Source organism: Elaeis guineensis, chromosome 7 (assembly GCF_000442705.2).
Source record: "Elaeis guineensis isolate ETL-2024a chromosome 7, EG11, whole genome shotgun sequence".
Classification (NCBI taxonomy): domain Eukaryota; kingdom Viridiplantae; phylum Streptophyta; class Magnoliopsida; order Arecales; family Arecaceae; genus Elaeis; species Elaeis guineensis.
This window is the reverse complement of record NC_025999.2, coordinates 100155273-100175411: the sequence shown is the minus strand read 5'-3', so window position 1 is coordinate 100175411 and position 20139 is coordinate 100155273. Positions and strand designations below refer to the sequence as shown.

Here is a 20139-nt window from a genome sequence, read left to right as displayed (position 1 = left end):
TGGGTTGGGGTCGAGAGCGCTCAGTCCATCGATATGGGAAGGCGAAGAAGACGACGCGGATGATGAGTGGGGGGATGCGGTATTCTTGGTCTGATCGCATAGGATCATACGCGTGGCAGCCATCTGGAATAATACGACCGTACTGGTTTCCATGGAGGACACACGACCGCCGTTGATGATCGCGGTGGAGTTGGACGGAACACTGTGTGGCGGCTATTGCCTGCTTTCTAAAATAATAAGGCTGAGCATAAGTGGGATTCTATAGGATTGGGAAAAAAAAAAACAAATTTAATTAAATTAAAAAATTATTTATTATCAACCATTTATCATGAATCATTTGGTATCGAAGTGAACGGTTTGTAACGTATTTAAATAAATTATAAGATTTAAATTTCAATATTAATATAATATTAATTTTAAATTTAATATTAATTTATTTAAATTATTTTTTATTAATTTAATATAAAAAATATTTAAATCTGTAAATTATAAAATTTAAATTTATTTTTAAAACTATACAAAACAAAACAAGAAAATAAAAAATTTATTTATCTTTGAGCAATTATACCTGAAAGCTTTTATTTTAAAATTATCTCAAATTAATATATTTTTATCAATAATTTAATATTAATATTTTTATGAATCTACACGGATGACGCGGTATGTTTTAGAATAAAATATTGAAATCTAAATAACGCCATCCCAAAATAAAAATAAATTTGTAAAATACTACATCGGTTGGATTTGATTTCATATAGTTTAAAAATATAAAAATCGAATCCGATCGTAAATAATTAATTTTTTATAAATTTCAATTTGATTTCATTTAATTTATGTCTTTCAACTGACTGAAACCGACATTTATTGGGTTAGATTGGATGGATTTCTTTGGGTTTTGATTATTTGCTTAGCCCTACAAAATAGTGTGATATAATGACCATTCCATTTGAGCAGGATCACTACGATAGGAAACCACGGTCGCTTTTTTTATTTTTTTTATTTTTATTATAATTTATGATATTTATTATTTTCACCTATTCTTGTTGCTATGACAATATTACAACAACCATTATTTTATATTAAAAATTATAAAAAAAATATGTTTTAGATAAATAATGGTTACATGATCATTAAATAATGATGTTGATTAAGAAACAGGATAATAAATTATTTTAAACATTGATCTCTACACCAAAGCATGTTTGAATGGATTGGATTAGATTGAAACATAATTTTAAAGATGATATTGTAATCCTTACAGAAATTTTGGCCATACCTCACCCCTCATTATATGATTGAGATAGATAAGATCGAAAGTTCATTATTTTTCAACATCTCCTATCAAAAAGACTATTGTAACATAAATAAATCATTATCTTCACTTGTATCTTCTTTTGGACAAAATAATATTTTTAAATTTAAATTTTTATCTTATCGATTTATCACTCCAAAAAAAATTGTACATATCTCAAATAATATTATTTTATCTAATAAAAAAATAAAGAAAAGATATCAACATCATTTTTTTTCATTATTAACTATTATTTTTAATTATAACAACCATAAATATGATTTTTTTAATATTAATTTTAAAATTATTATTGAGAAAATAGCAGTTGTTATAATCATTATAATGCTTAATTAGGTTTTGGAGGTGGTTTGTTATAATGGGATAATGCCTTATTCAAATTAATCAATGTACCTCTTTGAAAATCAATGATGAACAATCCAAAATTAAGATTCAAAAACTTGAAAATCCAACTCATTAAACATTAGAATCAAATGCAATCCTTTGAGGATCGGTTTTATATTTAAGGGACTAACTGGAAACTTTAAAATATATGTTCGAAATCTAATAGGGTCCAAACGAATGGACATGCAAGCTTGATTGTTGAAGCAATTAAAAGAGGGGAGCATGCTAGAGGATGAGAGAGAGGAATAAAGAATCTACAGCTAAGGCTATCATGAATTGGTAGGGAAGGACTATTCTTCTTGAAAGGAAGGTTTTAAATAGATATTAAAATGGCTTATGTCTAATAGATAAGCGATGATTACTTGCAAGGGAGAGGATAAAAAAATTAATAAAAGATATGGCTAAGATTGAATTTTTTGTGGGGATAGAATATCACTATAAAATGTCAAAGGTTATCAATAATAGGCTTATCTAGAGATAAGAGTAGTAGCTTGTAGAATAATTCAATATCCTTATAGGATGGAAAGAAAAGATAATGATGCTTACATGGCATAAAGCTGGAGGTTATGTACTGGGTGAGGTGGTAGATGTTAGCTAGGATGTGGATATGGGTGTCGGTAAGAGCGTAAAGTTAGCATATCCAAGTTTTCCAAACATAACTTCAATATCTTAACATGTATAAACTTTTAATGAATACAAAATGGCTGTCATGTTAATTTATTATCAATTATTCAATAATTTATCAGCTTAAAATGAGCCATATTTGAGACTAACCCGATAAACTTCTCTCATCGAAAAAAGGATATCCAATAACGCTCAAATTGAAAGCTTCTCATGTATGATGATTAACAAGGGCATGGTTTATATCCATAACCCTCCATGCATTGCAAGTTATTGCTTTTGCAAATTTATGCTCTCACATTAACACCAAACACATTCAAAGATGTCGATGGGTTATGTGGGCCTAATGGCCGGATGGCCCGATCTGTAAATATTTTGCCATGGGCTAAGAATACAGACCGACCCATGACCCGTGCCCAGAGCCTAGATTCTGAACCGAGGCATTTTGGGCCGGGCTCAGCTTGGATTGCAACGGAATGAAGGCCCGTATAATCTGGCTGGTGGCCCACCCAGATCTAATGCTTTCGTTGGCAGGTTACTAAATCTTCCTGCATCGATAACTCCAGCTAAAATTATAGCTTAAAGCAGGAGACACAGGGTGGTTGGACCAAGTCCGAGCCCTCGCTAGTTGGCTAGCAAAGAAAGTTGTATGGTTAAGTGGGTGGCAATGAGCCTTTTTGGCTCTTCAATTGAAATGACCAGTGGTGGTGGAGTCTAGTGTATTATATTAACCGCACTGTGGTTAACGCAAGGAAAAGTTGGGCCATGGCTGCAAAAGTTTCCGGCATTGGGCCCCAGAGTCTGCAAGCATGCGTTGTCAAGTTGAAGCAAAAGAAAAGCAGGGATCCAGGATTCGAAAGGCTCTTATACTTTTCTTCTTGAAGAGGCTTTTCCTGGCTAGTTTAATATTGCTGGTGTCTAAAGCAGAGTAGCACAAGAAAAAGAGAGAAGAAAGCTCCGGGAAGCAGCCAAGTTTGACATCATTTGTCTCTTCTTCACAGCTACCAAATTTAAAAATGGATTTACAGGTAGAAATAAAGAGAGATTTCCAAATTGGAGCTGGTTTAGAGCAAAATTAGCTCTAACTAGTTGCAAATGGGTGCCGTGAGGGCGTGGGCTGTGATCCAATGTGCTCCACAGATTGCACCATTTGTCATGCAACGCATACAATAATGACCATCTGTGCACAATTACTTGTGCTCGCTATTAGCTGTGATGTGAAACAATGCCTACCAAATAGTTATGCATATCTGAGATAGATCTAGATTAGCAATAACCGAAAAAATGTCCATATGAAGTAATGGATAAAAGATCTCAGCATGGTCGAAGTTGGATTGGATGGGCCGAACTAAGCTAAGATTGGTGTAGCTGCAGGGGCTCCGAAGTTGAAAGTTGGACATGTAAAAAAAGTTCTCTCGCCAGAGTTTTTTCTGTGCAGATCCTCTAATACTTAAGTCAGATAAAAATAGAATAGTGAAAAAGAAAAGAATGAAAAAATAAGAACACTCAAAAAGTTTAAAAGATTTATCTGAGAATCTCCTACCTCCTTTTATACATAGAAGAGGATCGATGGCTATTTTTATGATGAATAAGGACCATTTCCATACCAATTGCATGTGCAGTGATCACTTCTTTGATTAATACATGGTTTGAATGAATTATAACTGCTAAGACGTCATGTGATGGTTTCAAACATCTTATCCATACGGTAATAGTTGGATGATGATCCTAGATGTAGCTGCTGTCAGGTATCATGGACTAGCATGATCGTTATTTTAATTTATCTATTTCTAAGATGGGAGGATCGATCGTGCCGATCTGGCCCTTCATCGATAAAAATCGAGGTCAAACAAAATATTCTCCATATCAAGACCCAAAGACAATCATATCAAATCAAGTAGATGCCAGTACTCTGGGTTTGCGGCAGATCCAAGTTTTCTAAATCTGATGAGGTCATATCCGGTGCCACGGAACCCCTCGATGTTACATAATCCAAGCACTGGAAGTTTGCTGATTTGGCAACAGATGGCGTTAAGCATTACTGTTAATCCACATGACTTGCATCCTTCTACTGTTTATAATTGGCGCATTTCGCCCAACAAATGGCATGAAGAGGTACCGTTGATAACTTGTGACGTGCTAGATGGAACCAGGTGCATCAGAAATAAAGTCAAGCCAGATATAGATTAGAAAACCAAAGCTTGATTAGTGTTCTTAATCATGTAGTTAGTCAAGGATGTGTTGAAGCCTCTTCCCTTCTAGAGTTGGATTAAGAATTAAAGAGTTTTTGATTGTTGTTTAAATCAAGTGGGTTGGAATAAATATGAGGTAGTGCAAGAGAGACCTTTCAATAACAATACGATGCCCCACGTTCTCGCAGTGCCCTTTAATAAGGTCGCTGTCTGCTTTCCCAGTGGTATCCGCCGGCCAACGCTAGGCTTTCAGTTCAGGCCAATGAAACCATGCAACCACCTGACACCATTTAAAGCTTAGAGTGTATGTGTGTATTTTTTCCTTTTTTTATATTTTTTTTATTTTTTTATACAAAGTATTAAAGTTAAATTATACAAAAATCATGGATCCGCAAGGCAGTTGCATGGGATCGCATGATGAATTTTATAAGAACATGTTATAAAAAAGAGGTCTTCGTAATCGGTTATAGTTGACTCGGTCGTGGCATGTACAATGCTCATGAGATGAAGAATGGGCTGCTATGATCCCCCCATTCATGTGCCCAACTTTAACAAAAAGACAAGGGGGAAAGAACCAGTAGAGATGCCGTTGTCCTGGTGCTAATTCTCCAAATTGCACATGAGATAGAGTTATATGATGAATAAAAATTTATGATGTTTCCTAATTGTTAAGTGTTATGTCTTGAATTTACAAGTCTTAGACATCAAGTTCAAATTGATTTAGGACACCATTCCAAGTCTAAATCGATTTATTCTATTTTATATATTGACTTAATATTATTATTATAGAAATATCAGTTCGAGTTTAAATCGATTTATATATTGACTTAATCTTATTATGTATATCTTGTGTAATCTTAAAAGAAGAAAGCAATTGAGTGCCCTAAAAATCAAGTCAAGATTTGTGAGGAAATCTTATATTGTATAATCCTTAGTTTTTTTTTTTCTTATATTTTTAAGTGAAACTTTTACACCAGCTCTATCAGTAAACGTTGGTTAATAATGTAGCGAACCATATAAATACCATTACTCTATCCATTGTTGCAACACTAATTACAGGAGTTTACTACAACTAAGATCATACAGATTTTCACTATAGAGTTTTAATTAGCCTCATTGTTGAAACCAGCCATCCTAGCAGGATTCGTTGCATGTCCAACGGATCCAAGAATGCACATGATGGACACGCAATTTCTTGTGGTTCGCTTCACAACATCTTTGATCACTATGATCAAATGATGAACGTCTTTCTACGAATCTTTTTTTCCGAGCGATGGAGGAAGCATTAATGGAATTCTTAAGACCTATTCCATCTTTCTCTTGCTGAGTCCTGCCACTTGTCATTCTTTTTTAATGAGCAAAAACTGATCGCTCTCTAATCATCGATACTTCTTTTAACATCAAAAAGGTTTAGGATACAGGAAGAATGCCACCATTCACTTTGAATCTAGGAAATCCCTCCAGCAACAGAGAGAGGTAGCAACCAGCTACACCCAGTTCTTGTTGGCCGTCCTTTGTTTCGATTAGCTTTCCATTTTATATTAGCAATTAATCATCCTAAGTTTGAGGAAATTATGAGCCCATAACCCCATCTCAACTAGCTAGACAACTACACGGGGCTTGCGAAGGGCATCTCAATATACTAGATTTTCATCACTATAGAATCTAGGAAGAGTCGGATGTGTATAATTGTAACTTTCATGTGAAAAGATTATTTTCATGTTTCGAATCCATAACACTTAGTTCACAATGAATCGGCCTTAGGCTTATCCTTTATCGGAAGCTTATATGGCCCACCAAATGTGGCATATGTCACTATATGTAGCTCCAAATTACCGGCATTAGAATGATTGGTGTGTAGGACCACTTGGCCTTTGGTATGCTACTAGGTGGCCAGTCTGGACGTGGTCCTCTTGTTAACGCGGTCTAGAGTATGCCTACGTTTAAATCAAATAAGCAACTTCTTTTCATAAAGGGCTCCCATCAAATTTGGAAGGCTAATTAGCCACAAATCTTTGTGAGATATGCGACTTTACTAGAGCTGAGGTCCCGATCCAAAAGATTAAAGATCCAACCAACTTGCCGAAATTATTCATATAATGGTATGTTTGAAATCCTAGTTACAGCATGAACATAAAATATGTTCAAATTTTCATGAATATTCTGATGTGCAAATGATTTCAAATTTCATTTCTAAAATGTTAACTTTTTTTTTCATTTAATTTTGCTTTTCTGAACTCCTTATTTTCCATCTTCAAACATTTGAGTAGGACGACTATATGTCAAGAAGAGGAACCATGGGTGCTTACTTAGGTTATTTGATTATAGAGGAGTAATTGGATGCATGATTGTTTTGGTAATGTAGTCATTGAATTATGGTTGTGAGTTGTTTGATGCCTGACATGATCTTATTTGCTACGGTAGTTTCGGCTATTCATAATCATGCAATTTCTCTTAAACGATAAAGCTATCATAATCCTTTAGAATTCATTTGATTCACGAAAAAAAATTTTTTTTCTGAAATGTTATATCTCAAAAATTAATTCTTAAAAATATGATGTCTGAAAAAATAGTTTAAACATATTTGATAGATCATTGAAAAGTGGCTTATTTCAAAATAATTTATATTTGATTGAGCATCTATTTTTTTTGACAAATTATGTCAAATATATCATTTTTTAATATAAAAAAAATTTTTGTCATATTTTATATATTACTATTGTTTGTAAAAAAAAAAGATGGTTAAAAGTATTTTGGTTGTAGATCATAGTGGAAGAGAGTTTGAGATAGTGAATAGACAAATGCTTATTTTAGCTGTAGCCTTTGATGACTTAAAATGAATTTTTTTGAAAAAAAAAATTTATTATCATCCTATAAGAAAGTCAAAAACTCATATCTTGCATAGATTTTTTTTCTATAAATATAAAAATTATGTTTCTATGAAAACATATCTTTCTAATCTGTCTCTTTTAAAAACTTCAATTAAATAAGGGAAATTTTTTTCACACTCTTCTATTATATTTTTTCTCCTCTACCTTCTACAAACCAAACGTGTCATCAATCAATGAAATGATGCGGCGACGATGGCTTTGCCCGAGGACGGTGAGCCCTTTGAGTGAGGAGGTGAACCACACGAGGAAAGCGACCTCGATCAACTTTACCTAATAAAAGTTCAGTCCATAGAAACAAAAATATCACTCAACAATGGCCCTCAACCAAGCCATCAAACTGTTGGCCACTGAAAGCAGATTGAAGGGAGAAGAGCTCTGCTTCCACCCAATGAAAAGGCAACGAAAAGGAGATGGCCTTCAGTTGGGCTTGGATGAATTGTATTGCAAGTTTTTTTTTTTGTTAACACCTGTAGAAGAAGCAGATCTGGTATTGCGTGTTTGCTACTTTGTTGGTTTAAGAGAGATACCTTGGCCAACTCATGCATCGACATGTGGCTATATCCGGGAAAACGTTTGAGTCAATTTTGAGCTGACTTTAATTGGCCGCATCATTTTATACGTCCAGACAGGCCATTGAACAATGATTGATTGCATGATCGGGCCATATAAAAATTATGTCCTCGTGGAAGATATTTTCTTTGACAGCGGCCAATATTATACATGCACAGAACAAGATGCACATTGCATGCAAATTTTTTTTTGAAAAAGTGTTTCAAGTTGGTTTATGTATGACTTAGAAACATAGAAAGATGAAACTTTTGGAGGTGTTTTGCTTCAACTTGAAAGATTTGTGACTAGAGGCGTATCTGATGGAAGAGTTCGAACGGCAAAGCCAGAACCACAATCCATTGATGTTTTAGCTTTTCATTTGCTACTTATTTTTCAGCAACCTTGTTAGTGCTGAACTCCAAGGTTAGATTAAGGTCGGTCTTCTTCTAATGTGTGGCGAGAAATCGATTTTGTGGTTGTTGCATCTCTTCGAGTGAAGATGGACCTGAAAGAAAGTCCTTTTGTTTGAGATTTTCTAGTCGAAATTTTCGGACGTTTAAGTTAGTCGGAATTCAAAGAACATTAGAAAAGAAAAGTGAGAGATCTATTAAATAATTTATCTGAGAATCTCTTACTCACTCAATTTATAGAGGATGTTCAGTAGTCATCATCAAGATGGACGAAACTTGTATTAACTATATGCAACGGCTGTAATTATGCTTAACTGCATGGTAATGTTTTTCTACGTTATCTCCCAATTATAGCCGTTTTAAACGTATGATAATAGTTGAGTGAATGTAACTGCCATCGCTATTCTTGGGGTGATATAATCATCCTTTACGTTCATCTATATATGAGATGAATTAGTTCAGAATCATCAGATATTATCAAAATGGTTCCACTTCAATTTTTACTGAGGCCAATCAAAATATCCACCACAAACCAAAGATTTTAATCTAAAACAGTATACTTTTAGCCCACTTCCTCTCCCGTGAGCAACAGCTGTACCCAGCTTTCTTTTGCTCCAGTCCGCGCCGATATCTTTACCTCCACTCGTCTCTTTGCTTAAGACGGAGGCTTCCTTCCAATCGATTGGAAGTTAACCGTCCTCTTCCGACAGCCTACCAACAAACACAGCATGGCATTCCGAATTATTGCAAAAAGACCTTCTATGAGATGCCACAAACAACAAAACATCAGGAGATCCTTCTAGTCCAAGAGACCCCCGTTCCTAGTTTTTACTCGGATCAAAACAAAAATAAAGAACAAAATAAAATTACACATCAGAACATGACAACTCCAATATTCTCGGCCGACAGTATCCACTAGAATATGTCCTATACGCCATCCTCTGCCAATGTGGTCGATCTATTGTTATTTTTCCTCTTGTTACATTTGTTACAAAAGCCTGATTAGGTGAAACCTTCTTAATCTATCTTAGTTATAAGGTCTATAAGCTTTGCATTTAGCCCAATGCATGAAGTTTAATAATTGTTTTACTTAATCCCTTTTGTCCAATTATGTAAATAAATAATTAGCATAGAATGAGAGGAGATAGTAATAGATTAATTAAATAAATAATGAGGATGGAGGGCGTCAACAAGGACCATGTTATGTAAAGACTTGCTCATAAAAAATTAACAAATAAATAACTAGTAAGGAATTTCAACTTGCATTCTTTAGCAAATATAAGCTGTATATCCAAATCAACTAATGAATTGATCCCAAAAACTTAAAATAATGGTGGGAATGGATTTAATCCAACTTATAACACTAACATATCTCCCTAAGATTCCGACTCATTATTTTTTTAGATAACTATTCTGTAAAAAATGTTGAAAGTAGTTGGTGAAATACCTGCAGATCCAAACATGAAAACAACGGACTTAATTTTTTTTAAGAAATTCATGAGGTGTCTTAGATTATATCCTTACAGATTATATCGAATATGGTGGAATCTAAAAAATAGGAAACATAAGACCAGCACGGAATACATTCACTCCCGAGAAAAAAAAAGAAAAGAGCAGCACAAAATAACTCGTAAAATAAGCATTTAAATAGGGGTTCATGATATAAAGTCTCTAAAGAAAACAAAGCGCAAGTGATATAAAATGCTCTACCCCCCGGCCCAACACTCCAAGACTCATCGCCAACTCCACCTCCCACCCTCTACCAACGACCCAAGCTACCAGCTAGAAAGCGGAGCCGAGTAAATAACGTAGATTTAACACCGCACCCTTGATACATTTATTGACACATCTAGAAAAGCTCAACTAACCACCAATGGGCCATGTCAAGCCCGGCCAACCAGTGGGTCGCGGCGGTACGTATACTCCGGTGTAGCCCCCACACTTTGCTGGAGGCGGAGCTGCTCGTAAAACCTTTTGATGAACTCGTCGGCCGCCCGGTCGACGTGGCCGTCGGCATCACCGTCGTCGTCCCTTATGGGGAAGGGCGAGTCGGTTATCCTCAGCTGCCGCACCAGTGCGGGGCTCCTCCCGAAGCTGCTCCAGATGAGGGCAGGTGATGGCGATGCCACCACCGACTCGATATCCGAAACCTCGGAGTTGAGGATCTCGAAGGCCTTGGCGATGGCGGCCACGTCGTAGTTAGAGTAGTCGTGGCGGTGGCGGTCCTTCCGGAAAAGCTTGGTGGGGTAGGCGGGGGTGTTGCTGCAGCTGAACTCCACCTCCCGGGGGTGGTAGAAGGAGAGGTTGGGATCCATGGAACGGCAAGAGAACACCGGGGAGGAAGGAGAGGCCCCGTGGTGGTGGTGGTGGTAGAAGTTCAAGAGGTTGCCGAGGGCTTTTCCGGCGATCTTGCCGCGGTGGAGGAGGAGGTGGAGGTCGAGCATGAGCTTGCGCTTGGAGATGCCCTTGCGGAGCATGTAGTAAACCAACCGTAGGATGTGCCACAGCCGCTTGGGTACGCTATTCGATTCCATTTTGGGCGTGTCGGCCTCCGTCCTTTCTCCTATTTCCGTTTTTCCGAGAGGGGGTTTCTTGAAAATTTTTGAGAGATTTTGGACAGCGAGAGAGAGGGGGAGGAGGAGAATCTTGAGGAGGATTTAATGCGTTAGTTGGGTGCGAGCGAGAGTGGGGGAAGTGGGGCGGGTATTTAAAGAGGGGGAAAGGGAGAGGAGGCCAGAAAAATGGACTGGGTCATTTTAATGGCAAAATTGATGAAAAAAAGGGTGGTGTTGATCATTTGATCTGGAAATTACTAGAAAGTCCTCCATCAAGAGGAGATCGGAGATTGGAGGGGATTCGAAATGGCGGCTAGATGGAAACGTGGCGGGTAAACACGAAATACTAAGCTCAGTTAGCGCCTCCTTTTGGTTAAATCTCAAACAGGGTTTTGATGGGGATTTGCGGATGTTTAGAGCGGAAGTAAAGGGCTTTTGTGGTAATTAAGCTTGGTTGTATTGAATGTGGGTCCCTGGGGTGTGTTGGCGGTTGCAACAAGTGAAGTTGCATGGAAATGTGCCAAAAGAGAGTGTATCCGAGCATGACATGTAATAATCTCCCTCTATTTGATAATAGTTGGCCTATAACAGTAAAATAGCCTCTTTAATCATGAGACCTATATTTTATCGTACAGTCTAAATGTGTAAATAGGTATCCTCAATAAACTCCTTTATACATCCCAAAATCAGAATTATGATGGGCTCCGACCCTAGTTTATATATATAAACTACTCACCGAAGGCTTTCTAGATAAGTCTAAGAAAGGAAATAAAATTTTTTGAGACCAAATTGAGTCTAAGTCTCCATTGAGTGTAGAGCAAAATAAAGGCTCTCTCTTTTCATTACAGACTTTCTGATATATCAACTCAAGATCTCTTTCACTCTATCTCTTTCTTTGCCTTCTTCTACTTAGAGCCTCTTCTATTACTCTGAGGTAATCTGACTTAGGCATCGAAGAATCTCTTATAGAAAAATCTTTGACAATTGAACTTTCTTTGCTTGTAGTGTTTTCAGCTAATTTGGAAGTTAGAGCGAATATCTAATCATTTTTAATCACATCGAGATCTCCGACCAACTATTCAAATCCTTTAATTATCTCCTTCCAAGTTTCTAACTTGTTAGCCCGAGTCAAGTCAATCATCAGCGAACATGATGTACACATAATTCACTAATTGTGATGTATACAATATCACTCAAAATGATGGATATGGCGTACGCCTCACCTGTTGGAAAGAAAATCCAAGCCACTGATTTAGTTTATCTCTTTATTTGCTTTTAATGGGCTGATTAGCTAGCACAGCCTTTTCTTTGTTAAAGCAGATGGTTTAAATCCATCTAATCTGAGTACAGCTAGGTGTATCAGCAAAAAGAACTTAACAAAATTGATCGAGAGTAAAAAAATAATTTTTTTAAAAAATATTGATAGAATACTCTGCCACATAAGTTGCCATCCAATCTGTAGCTCGAGCTATCTCATGATATATATGAGTCATGCTAAAAGAGATACATGTCACCTTTAAAGTCCAAATATCCATAAGCAAGAGATGACACTCTTCTCGATGAAATTGTTTAAACATCCAACCAGTAATAATGGGCCATGTCCAATAGTCACTTGCCACATTATTCTATTTATATTTAAATTATTCAAGATCAAAATTGGAGCGGGGATTCATCCTGTTATCCACCATACATATATCCCGAAATTTGGACTAGTCAACTGGATCTGATTTATTTAATAATTTCTACATGCCTAAATGCTAATGCGAGAACCAAATAGCACAGGCTGGGCACGGGCTGAGGACTAAACTGCATTGCTTCCCTTTAAAAATTAAAAGAACTATCCTGACTCCTCTGAACTTTGAGTATATACGAGTTGCTGAGGAGGATCTTAAGATTAGCAAGCAACCAATAATAGGCATTTATATAAAATATATAGTACAAAATTAATGTTAGCATTCCTTCTAAGCAAATTAATAACATTTAGCTTTAAATGGAGTGTAACGAAAGAGGAGCATCTGCACCAAAAAAGTTATATCTATGGATGGTATTATTCACTTGCCGTACATGTAAACCTATGTGAGAGTGCTTAGTTCTTTCAATTCTTATATATTGGTACACATATGTAGCGTTTCCATGACACTTCTTTTTTGTTTTGCAAGACAACATGTCGAGCCTCCTCGCAAAATTGAATGGAAGATTAAATTCTGTCTATGAAACATAATTTCATTATTCAAATTAACCACAATAATCTTAAACCAACAGACCATTTTCATTTGTGATGAACATATTCTTTTTGCGTCATAACCTATAATCACAGCCTTCCGAACAAAGGTCCTCCCGAAATAAAACTTAAAAGCTTTTAAGGGAATTAAACTATTCTATGAAGACATAATTACCTTGTTGCCTTAAAAACAAGAACAAACCAACCTTTTACTTTCTCTCAAACATCATAATTGCCCCGAACTAAGTACTAATTATAAAGACATATAAAAATCTAGTTTCTATTTCACATGTGAATAAAGCTCCTTGCTTAATGCCCAAGTGAATAGCTTTATTCATTTCCTCTCTTTTTTTTGTCTTCTCTCCTCCATCCTTTACAAAAGTATGCGAGCCCGGAGCTCAAGGAGACTTTTGAATGCTTTTCCAGTATCAGGGGCTTGATTTGGACTTTCCACAACCAGTCGAAATTGGAATGACAACTACGGCACTCTCCATGGTTTTCTCGGATTGATTAGAATGCCATTATTCATGTAGGGGACCTCCCCAATGAAATCTAATTTCCATGAGCTACCCCCGGCTCCTATTCAAATTCCACAACCATTCCTCCAAAGTCCACACATGCTCCTCGAGTTTTCAAACATTAGTTAACGCTTTTCTAGAAGAGCCATGGTGGAAGGTTAAATGGCTCCATCAGGTCCTAAAGGCAAATAGCATCCACAACCAATAGACTTTGTTCCAACTAAATGTTTTCACATAATTCTTCACCACATAGATTTAACAAAACTCATCTTTTTTCATACTTGTGTGAGTACTTTATAATGAGGGGATGAATGTTAGAGGGTTGGGGCATTGGACTTTATAATGAGGGGATGAATGTTAGATGGTTGGGGCATTGGGCAAAGCTGTAGACAAGTGGGTTGGCTGGTGCTCCCCACCCACGCCCCAGTGGCTGTAGACAGGAGTCCTGCTTTGGGATCCAAAAAGCAACCTATGGGACAGAGGTTCTATTCTTTTATATATATATATTGGATATCTGCCGTCGTTCCGATCCTGTGGGTTGTACCGGTTAGTACGCAGATTCTCGCAGGACCGTACGTGAACTTTAACAATCTTTAGATGCAAGCGATCAAGGGTGGTGAATGGTGGATTTTGGATGGATTACAGCCCATCACCACTTTCAACATACGGTGGACCGCACAGCCTTACCTGCATCTTGAGGCAAACACAGCTTTTATTAAAGTTTAGTATGTACTATCGAAATAAAGTTCATGCTGAACAGCGAGGCAAAGTAAATCAAGATGTCGCCATGCTGGAAATTAACTCTATAAATCTACTTCCACCAACCTCCCATGTCATGGATTTGGATATTTTACCGTATATATTTTGTCATTTATTTTGAAGACAGATGATTGTTGTTCATCTTAAAAATAAAAAAAAATTATATTAAAAATTATTGGAGGGGGTAACAGCTCAGTCGCCGCAGAAGATCGAAGGAAGTTTTGATGTATTTAATACTGTTTGAATTTTATGATTGACTTAGAATCACCAGCTGGACATTCCAAAGAGCATTTATAAGAAGAAGGAATTGAGATAATATTAATTATTGGAGAGAAGAATCTTCTTTAATACTGAAACCCATCTTTGCTAATCGTTGAGCGGAGCCGATGTCTAAGACGTTCGGTTGCACTATGCCGGTTCGATCCCTGCCTGAGGGTCAAGCTAAGGATGTCGGTGATTCCCCTTGTAGGCTTGATAGGCCTCACCATCCAGTTGTGTCACTCCACTTATCGGTCATTCGCTACATCGTCTCACTGTCTCTTTCACGGCCCACTGCATGCTCAGTGAGTTTATGATCAGTGTCAGAAGCATTTAAGTACATCCTCTGCCGTCCGACATGATGGGACACTGAGGAAGCGCCCCCTTGTCCTTTCAACCTTGACTCTAGTCTCTTCCTTTTTTGGAGGAGCATTAATAAAGTTGCAACACCAATCTCTATCTTAGTGACCGATTTAGGTACCCTATCGATCCATGTGCCAGTCATCCACTCTAAAGTAACCATTGGACATCAGGTTTAAGGCTAAGGGAAGTCTGATGGCGGCATTATTCCCAGAAATTCTTGATGATCCTTACTCATAATCGGACCAAGAATCTTTTACTATTCCAACTTACTTTTCCAAAAAGACTAGTCTCTATTATGCTGACCTTCGAATAAAACTCCACAGTGAACCCTTCGATGCTTGCGCCCCTACCACTAAATCTGATCTTCATCAGCCTATGGGTTGGCGAACTCGGACGAAGTAGCCGGTTCCCCTCCAATCGATTCCTTTAAATAATGGATCTCTGATAGTCCTCAACTTCGGTATCAGAGGAAGGATCAACACCGAACATCAGCCAATTCTCTTGAAGGCAAATTGAAGGATCACTTGTAACTTTTGATTAAAGCACATCAAGTCAGGATACATCACCACTATCTCACTCGCTGCCCACATATCTATTCAATCCAAGTCGCATCTCTTTTCCTGCTGGCGATATGTCAGGTCAAAAATCCACCTATTAATGATATACGTGATGAAATCTGTACAGCTATTCATTATTAATCTCTCCATACATGGGATAAAAAAAGAAGACTCGGAGATATGTCTCGTGTGTGTGCTCAATACATTCTGTGCTCTCTCGCAACTTTCTTTTCTTCTTTTTTATTGTGCCAGTTTTCTTATTTGAACATCGAAAAATTTCCATCAAAATCAACTTCGATCGAAATTTATTTTATAGAAATACTATTACGATGGTTCTTGATTTACTCCTACCATATTTGTATGTGGTCGAAAATCTGTCGAAATAAAATACGATGCATCACGAGAATGAGCAATTACTGTACATCTCTGAGATAGCTGACATGGCAGCTATTTATGATTGTATGGTTTCCTATGGTACAAAACAAGCTATTTTGTTCGTACTTTTATGTATTTCACTGCATAATTATATCTGTTTTAAGACAATTACATATAGATGTATATAAGACTAAAAACAAAGCATAAAATGACCAACAAACTTAGGTTTAATGTTGGCTATTAATCACATGTCAAGATGCATAAAAAAGTAAGGCCATATGTGCTGCACAAGCAGATCTATTAAAATCTCCTTCTCGCAATCTTAATCTTTGGTTAATGGTTGGCGCTGCATCAGTACACCAAAAGATCCAATGAATATATCATCTGATTTGCTTCTATCATGCTCAATGAGACATTGGTATTTGCTTGAAGTATAGTCCTCTTTTTCTCCCCCCATCATACTGCTCATGGTTTCTCCATTTGTTGCCCAAAGTCCCACTAAGAACTTGTTCAGTTTGCAAGAAGAGGGGGAGGAAAAGTATGGTTAATGAGAAAATAGAGAAACATTTTATGTTTGGTTGGAATTTTCAAATAAAAGAGATAAGAAATAATTTTTTTATAAAAATAAGATTTTATATTTTATGGAAAAAAAATCCATGTCGGATATGAGAATTAGTCACTTTTTCATGCCAAAAATTGAGGTAATTTTTCCTCAAAAGTGCTCTTAAACTTTTAGATAGAATGGAATATATTTTTCCTTTTATTAGAAGTAGAACAAGTATTTTATATAATTTTTTTTAAAAAAATAATGCTTAATCAAATACAAATCATTGTTACATGAGCCACTTTTTATGGCCAATCAAACATGTAAATTTTGTTAGACATCAGATATGGTATATTCAGACATTAGTTTTCTAGAAAAATATTTCAGTGGCAGAAAATTTTTTTCGTAAACCAAATAAATCTTTGTAACACCTGGCCATTTGGGTCTTGGAGTAGCCCAAAATCTAGAAGCCAAAACCCATACAAAAAAAAAAAAAACACAGAACGGGAAGAAGACTGTCGATGGAGTCTTCTTCTCCAATGAATTTCGATCGGAGAAGAGTTTTAGGATCCTTAAAACTTAGGATCCTCTATAAATAAGACTCCCTCTTCCTCACGAGCCTCCACCGCGATGTTGAGCTCAATTTCTCCCTTTTTCTTTGGAAGCCGCAACACCCTCTTCTTGTGTTCATTAAAAATTGGAGATCGAAGAGGCCATCGAGTTCAAGTAAGGGCTTAATCTTTCTTCCTCTCCCTCTTTTCTTTCTTCTCATAGTTTTAGACTCCTCGCCGGCCGTCGAGATCATTGAAAATTCTATGAATCATGAAACCTCTGTTCGACCGAAACTTTTTCTCTCTTTTCGACCACCAACGCCGTCGATTGCGGCATCTCATCCCCGAGATTGGACCCCCATCTCTCTCTCTCTTCCTTGAGTGCTTGACTGCCGGCGACCGATCAATGGTCGAAAATCATGAAGAAAGGGACGAATCTCCTATTTTTTGAGAAATTAAAAAAAAAAAAAGCTTGCCGGTCGAATCTCGTCGTCGGCCAGCTTATATGGTCGACCGTCGCAGCCGAACCTCTGACTGAGCCACTATCCTCGCGGAGCCAAGTCGAAACCCCTCAGCCATCCCCTGTTTTAGCCCAAGGGAGGTCGCAGAAAGAAGAAAAAAAAAGGAGAAGAAAGAAGAAGAGGAAAAGAAAAAGCAAAAGAAAAAAAAGAGAAAAATAAAAAAATAAGGAGAAAAAATAAGAGAGATTTCTCTATCTCTTTCTCTTCTCTCTATTTTTTTTCTCAAATAATTAATAAATTAAATAATTAATAAATTATATAATTAATAAATTAAATAATAATAAATTATATAATTAATAAATTAGATAATTAATTTATTTTTAGATGGTTATGAAAATTTTAGAAGAAAGATTTTGAGATCAGGCACGGATTCTGATGAATCCAAATAGAGAATTTTAGATAATTTATTTGATTAATTTGATTTAATTCAAATTATTAATTCAAGTAATATAGTAAAATAATTTTGGACACAAAAAGATATCGATAAAGATTCGATCCAGGTCATAAACTTAGTAAGTTTCTCTCTCAATTTTCTTCCTCTATCAGCTTCTCATTATTTTCTCTCTCTAAAATTTTTCTCTCTAGATTCTCTCTCTATTTTTTCTTTCTAGATCTTTTCTTTCTCTTTATGGATTTTGTCTCTCTAGAGTCATATTCTCTCTTTGATTGCATCACAGATCCTAGGATAATTTGAAATAAAAATATGATGATCTGAGATTGCTTCAAAATTCATACAGTAGATTAGATTCTGATCCGATCCTTATTCGAAATTTATAACATCGATCATGATTGCCTCATTTGAAGGGTACGAAGATTCTCTCTTCACTTTCTCTCTCTAAATTTTTCTCTCTCTTCATAGATTTTCTTTCTCTAGAAGTCGTGTAGACCAATGGAGGGTTCAGATATGTAAATAAATTTCGATTTTGAATAATCCTAGGAGAAGTCCTGAATTTGTGTTATTAGGATCGATTATCGATAATTTCTTCATATATAATTTTTATTTTTGATCAGGATCATGAAGAGATACGATTATTTGCATAAGATGTTGAGTGGAATATCTTGTTTTCAAAAATTCATAAATCAAAACTTAGGTTATGAAGAGATACGATTGTTTGAAGTGATATCAAAACTTTATGTAAGGTTAATAGGACGTGACAAAATGGTATCAGAGCTTAGGTTATGATTATTGGAGATTATGATATAAATGATTAGGATGTGATAGAATAATATCAGAGCTTAGGTTTAAGATCACTAGAGATTATGAAGTGATATCAAAACTTTATGTAAGATCAATAGGATGTGACAGAGTGGTATCTGAGCTTAGAGCTTAGGTTACGTTCATTTGAAAACTATGATACAAGTGATTAAGATATGACAGAATGATACCAGAACTCAAGTTTAAGGTCACTAGGAATTGTGACATAAGTGATATCAAAACTCTAGAATTATAATTAATAGAGTATGATAGATAATAACAGAGTTTAAGATTATGATTATTAAGGATATGATAGAATGATATTAGAGTTTAGGTTATGATCACTAGAGAATATGATTTAAGTGATATTTGAGCTTAAGATTATAATTATTGGATTATGACTTTAGTAATATTTGAATTTGAGGCTATGATCATGAGGAACATGATAGACATAAAAGAAAGAATTTAATATTTGATTTCGAATCAATAGATACTATAATAAAATTTATGCATAAGTGGCATATGATGTCTATAATAAAATTGACAAGTTATATCTTAATTTCAAGTAGTAAGGTTGACCTAAGTATGAGAAGAGTTAACCCTGGAATGAATGCAAGGTATTGATAAGTTATGTTAAGTATACTAGATGATTTTAGAATATTAAATTATATGATTGAAAATTATGATATTTTTTCTAATTTCGATATAATTGTCTGAGCATTATAAATTTTAACTTATCTAAAGAAAGTTAATTAGGATATGGTCTAAGAAAAAAATTATATCTATGAGAAAGAAATATTTTTGAACATTGAACCTATAAAAGTCATATATGAAATACAATCTTAGATGAAAAATATATTTGGATTTATTATGAGAATATGAGATACATGTCTTGGTAAAATTTTTGGTTATTCAAAATATCATATTTGGATATGATTTCTTGATCTTTCAAGTTGCATTGAATTTCAAATCCAAAAAAAAATTATTTTTTTAAGTAGATCTAAGGTATTTTGATATTGTTGTTAAATTGAATAAGAAATTTAGTTTTTTATAGCATGATATATATGTTATGATAAAATTTTAATAATTTGTATTGCCATCTTTGGATTAGATTCTTTAATTTTTTTTATATAATTATTGAAGATAGTGGAGTATATTAATTATTCAAGTCAAAGTTGGATTTCTGAGCTGGTCTAAGGTATCTTGTTATTGTTAAATTTTGAATGACTTATATAAGTGACAATATTTTGCATGAATTTATCTATTAATACGAAAGGTTGTGATGAAGAGAGTTCTACAAAAATAACTAAGTTGATTATACTTACAAGGATGTTGGTTTGAGTTCTCTAGTTTGTTCGAGTTGGAG

At 35.5% G+C, this 20139-nt stretch overlaps 1 protein-coding gene across 1 annotated transcript; it reads right to left on the bottom strand.

Annotated features, from left to right (window-relative positions):
* Positions 1-9980: 9980 nt before the first annotated feature.
* Positions 9981-11041, bottom strand: LOC105048063 (uncharacterized). The gene has a single exon (XM_010927250.4). The coding sequence runs from the start codon at positions 10888-10890 to the stop codon at positions 10240-10242; it is 651 nt and encodes a 216-aa protein (XP_010925552.2). The 5' UTR covers positions 10891-11041; the 3' UTR covers positions 9981-10239.
* Between the last annotated feature and the right edge of the window lie 9098 nt (positions 11042-20139).

Bases quoted from the DNA above. Each gene is read 5' to 3' on its own strand.
- LOC105048063 (XM_010927250.4), bottom strand. From the start codon at position 10,890: ATGGAATCGAATAGCGTACCCAAGCGGCTGTGGCACATCCTACGGTTG.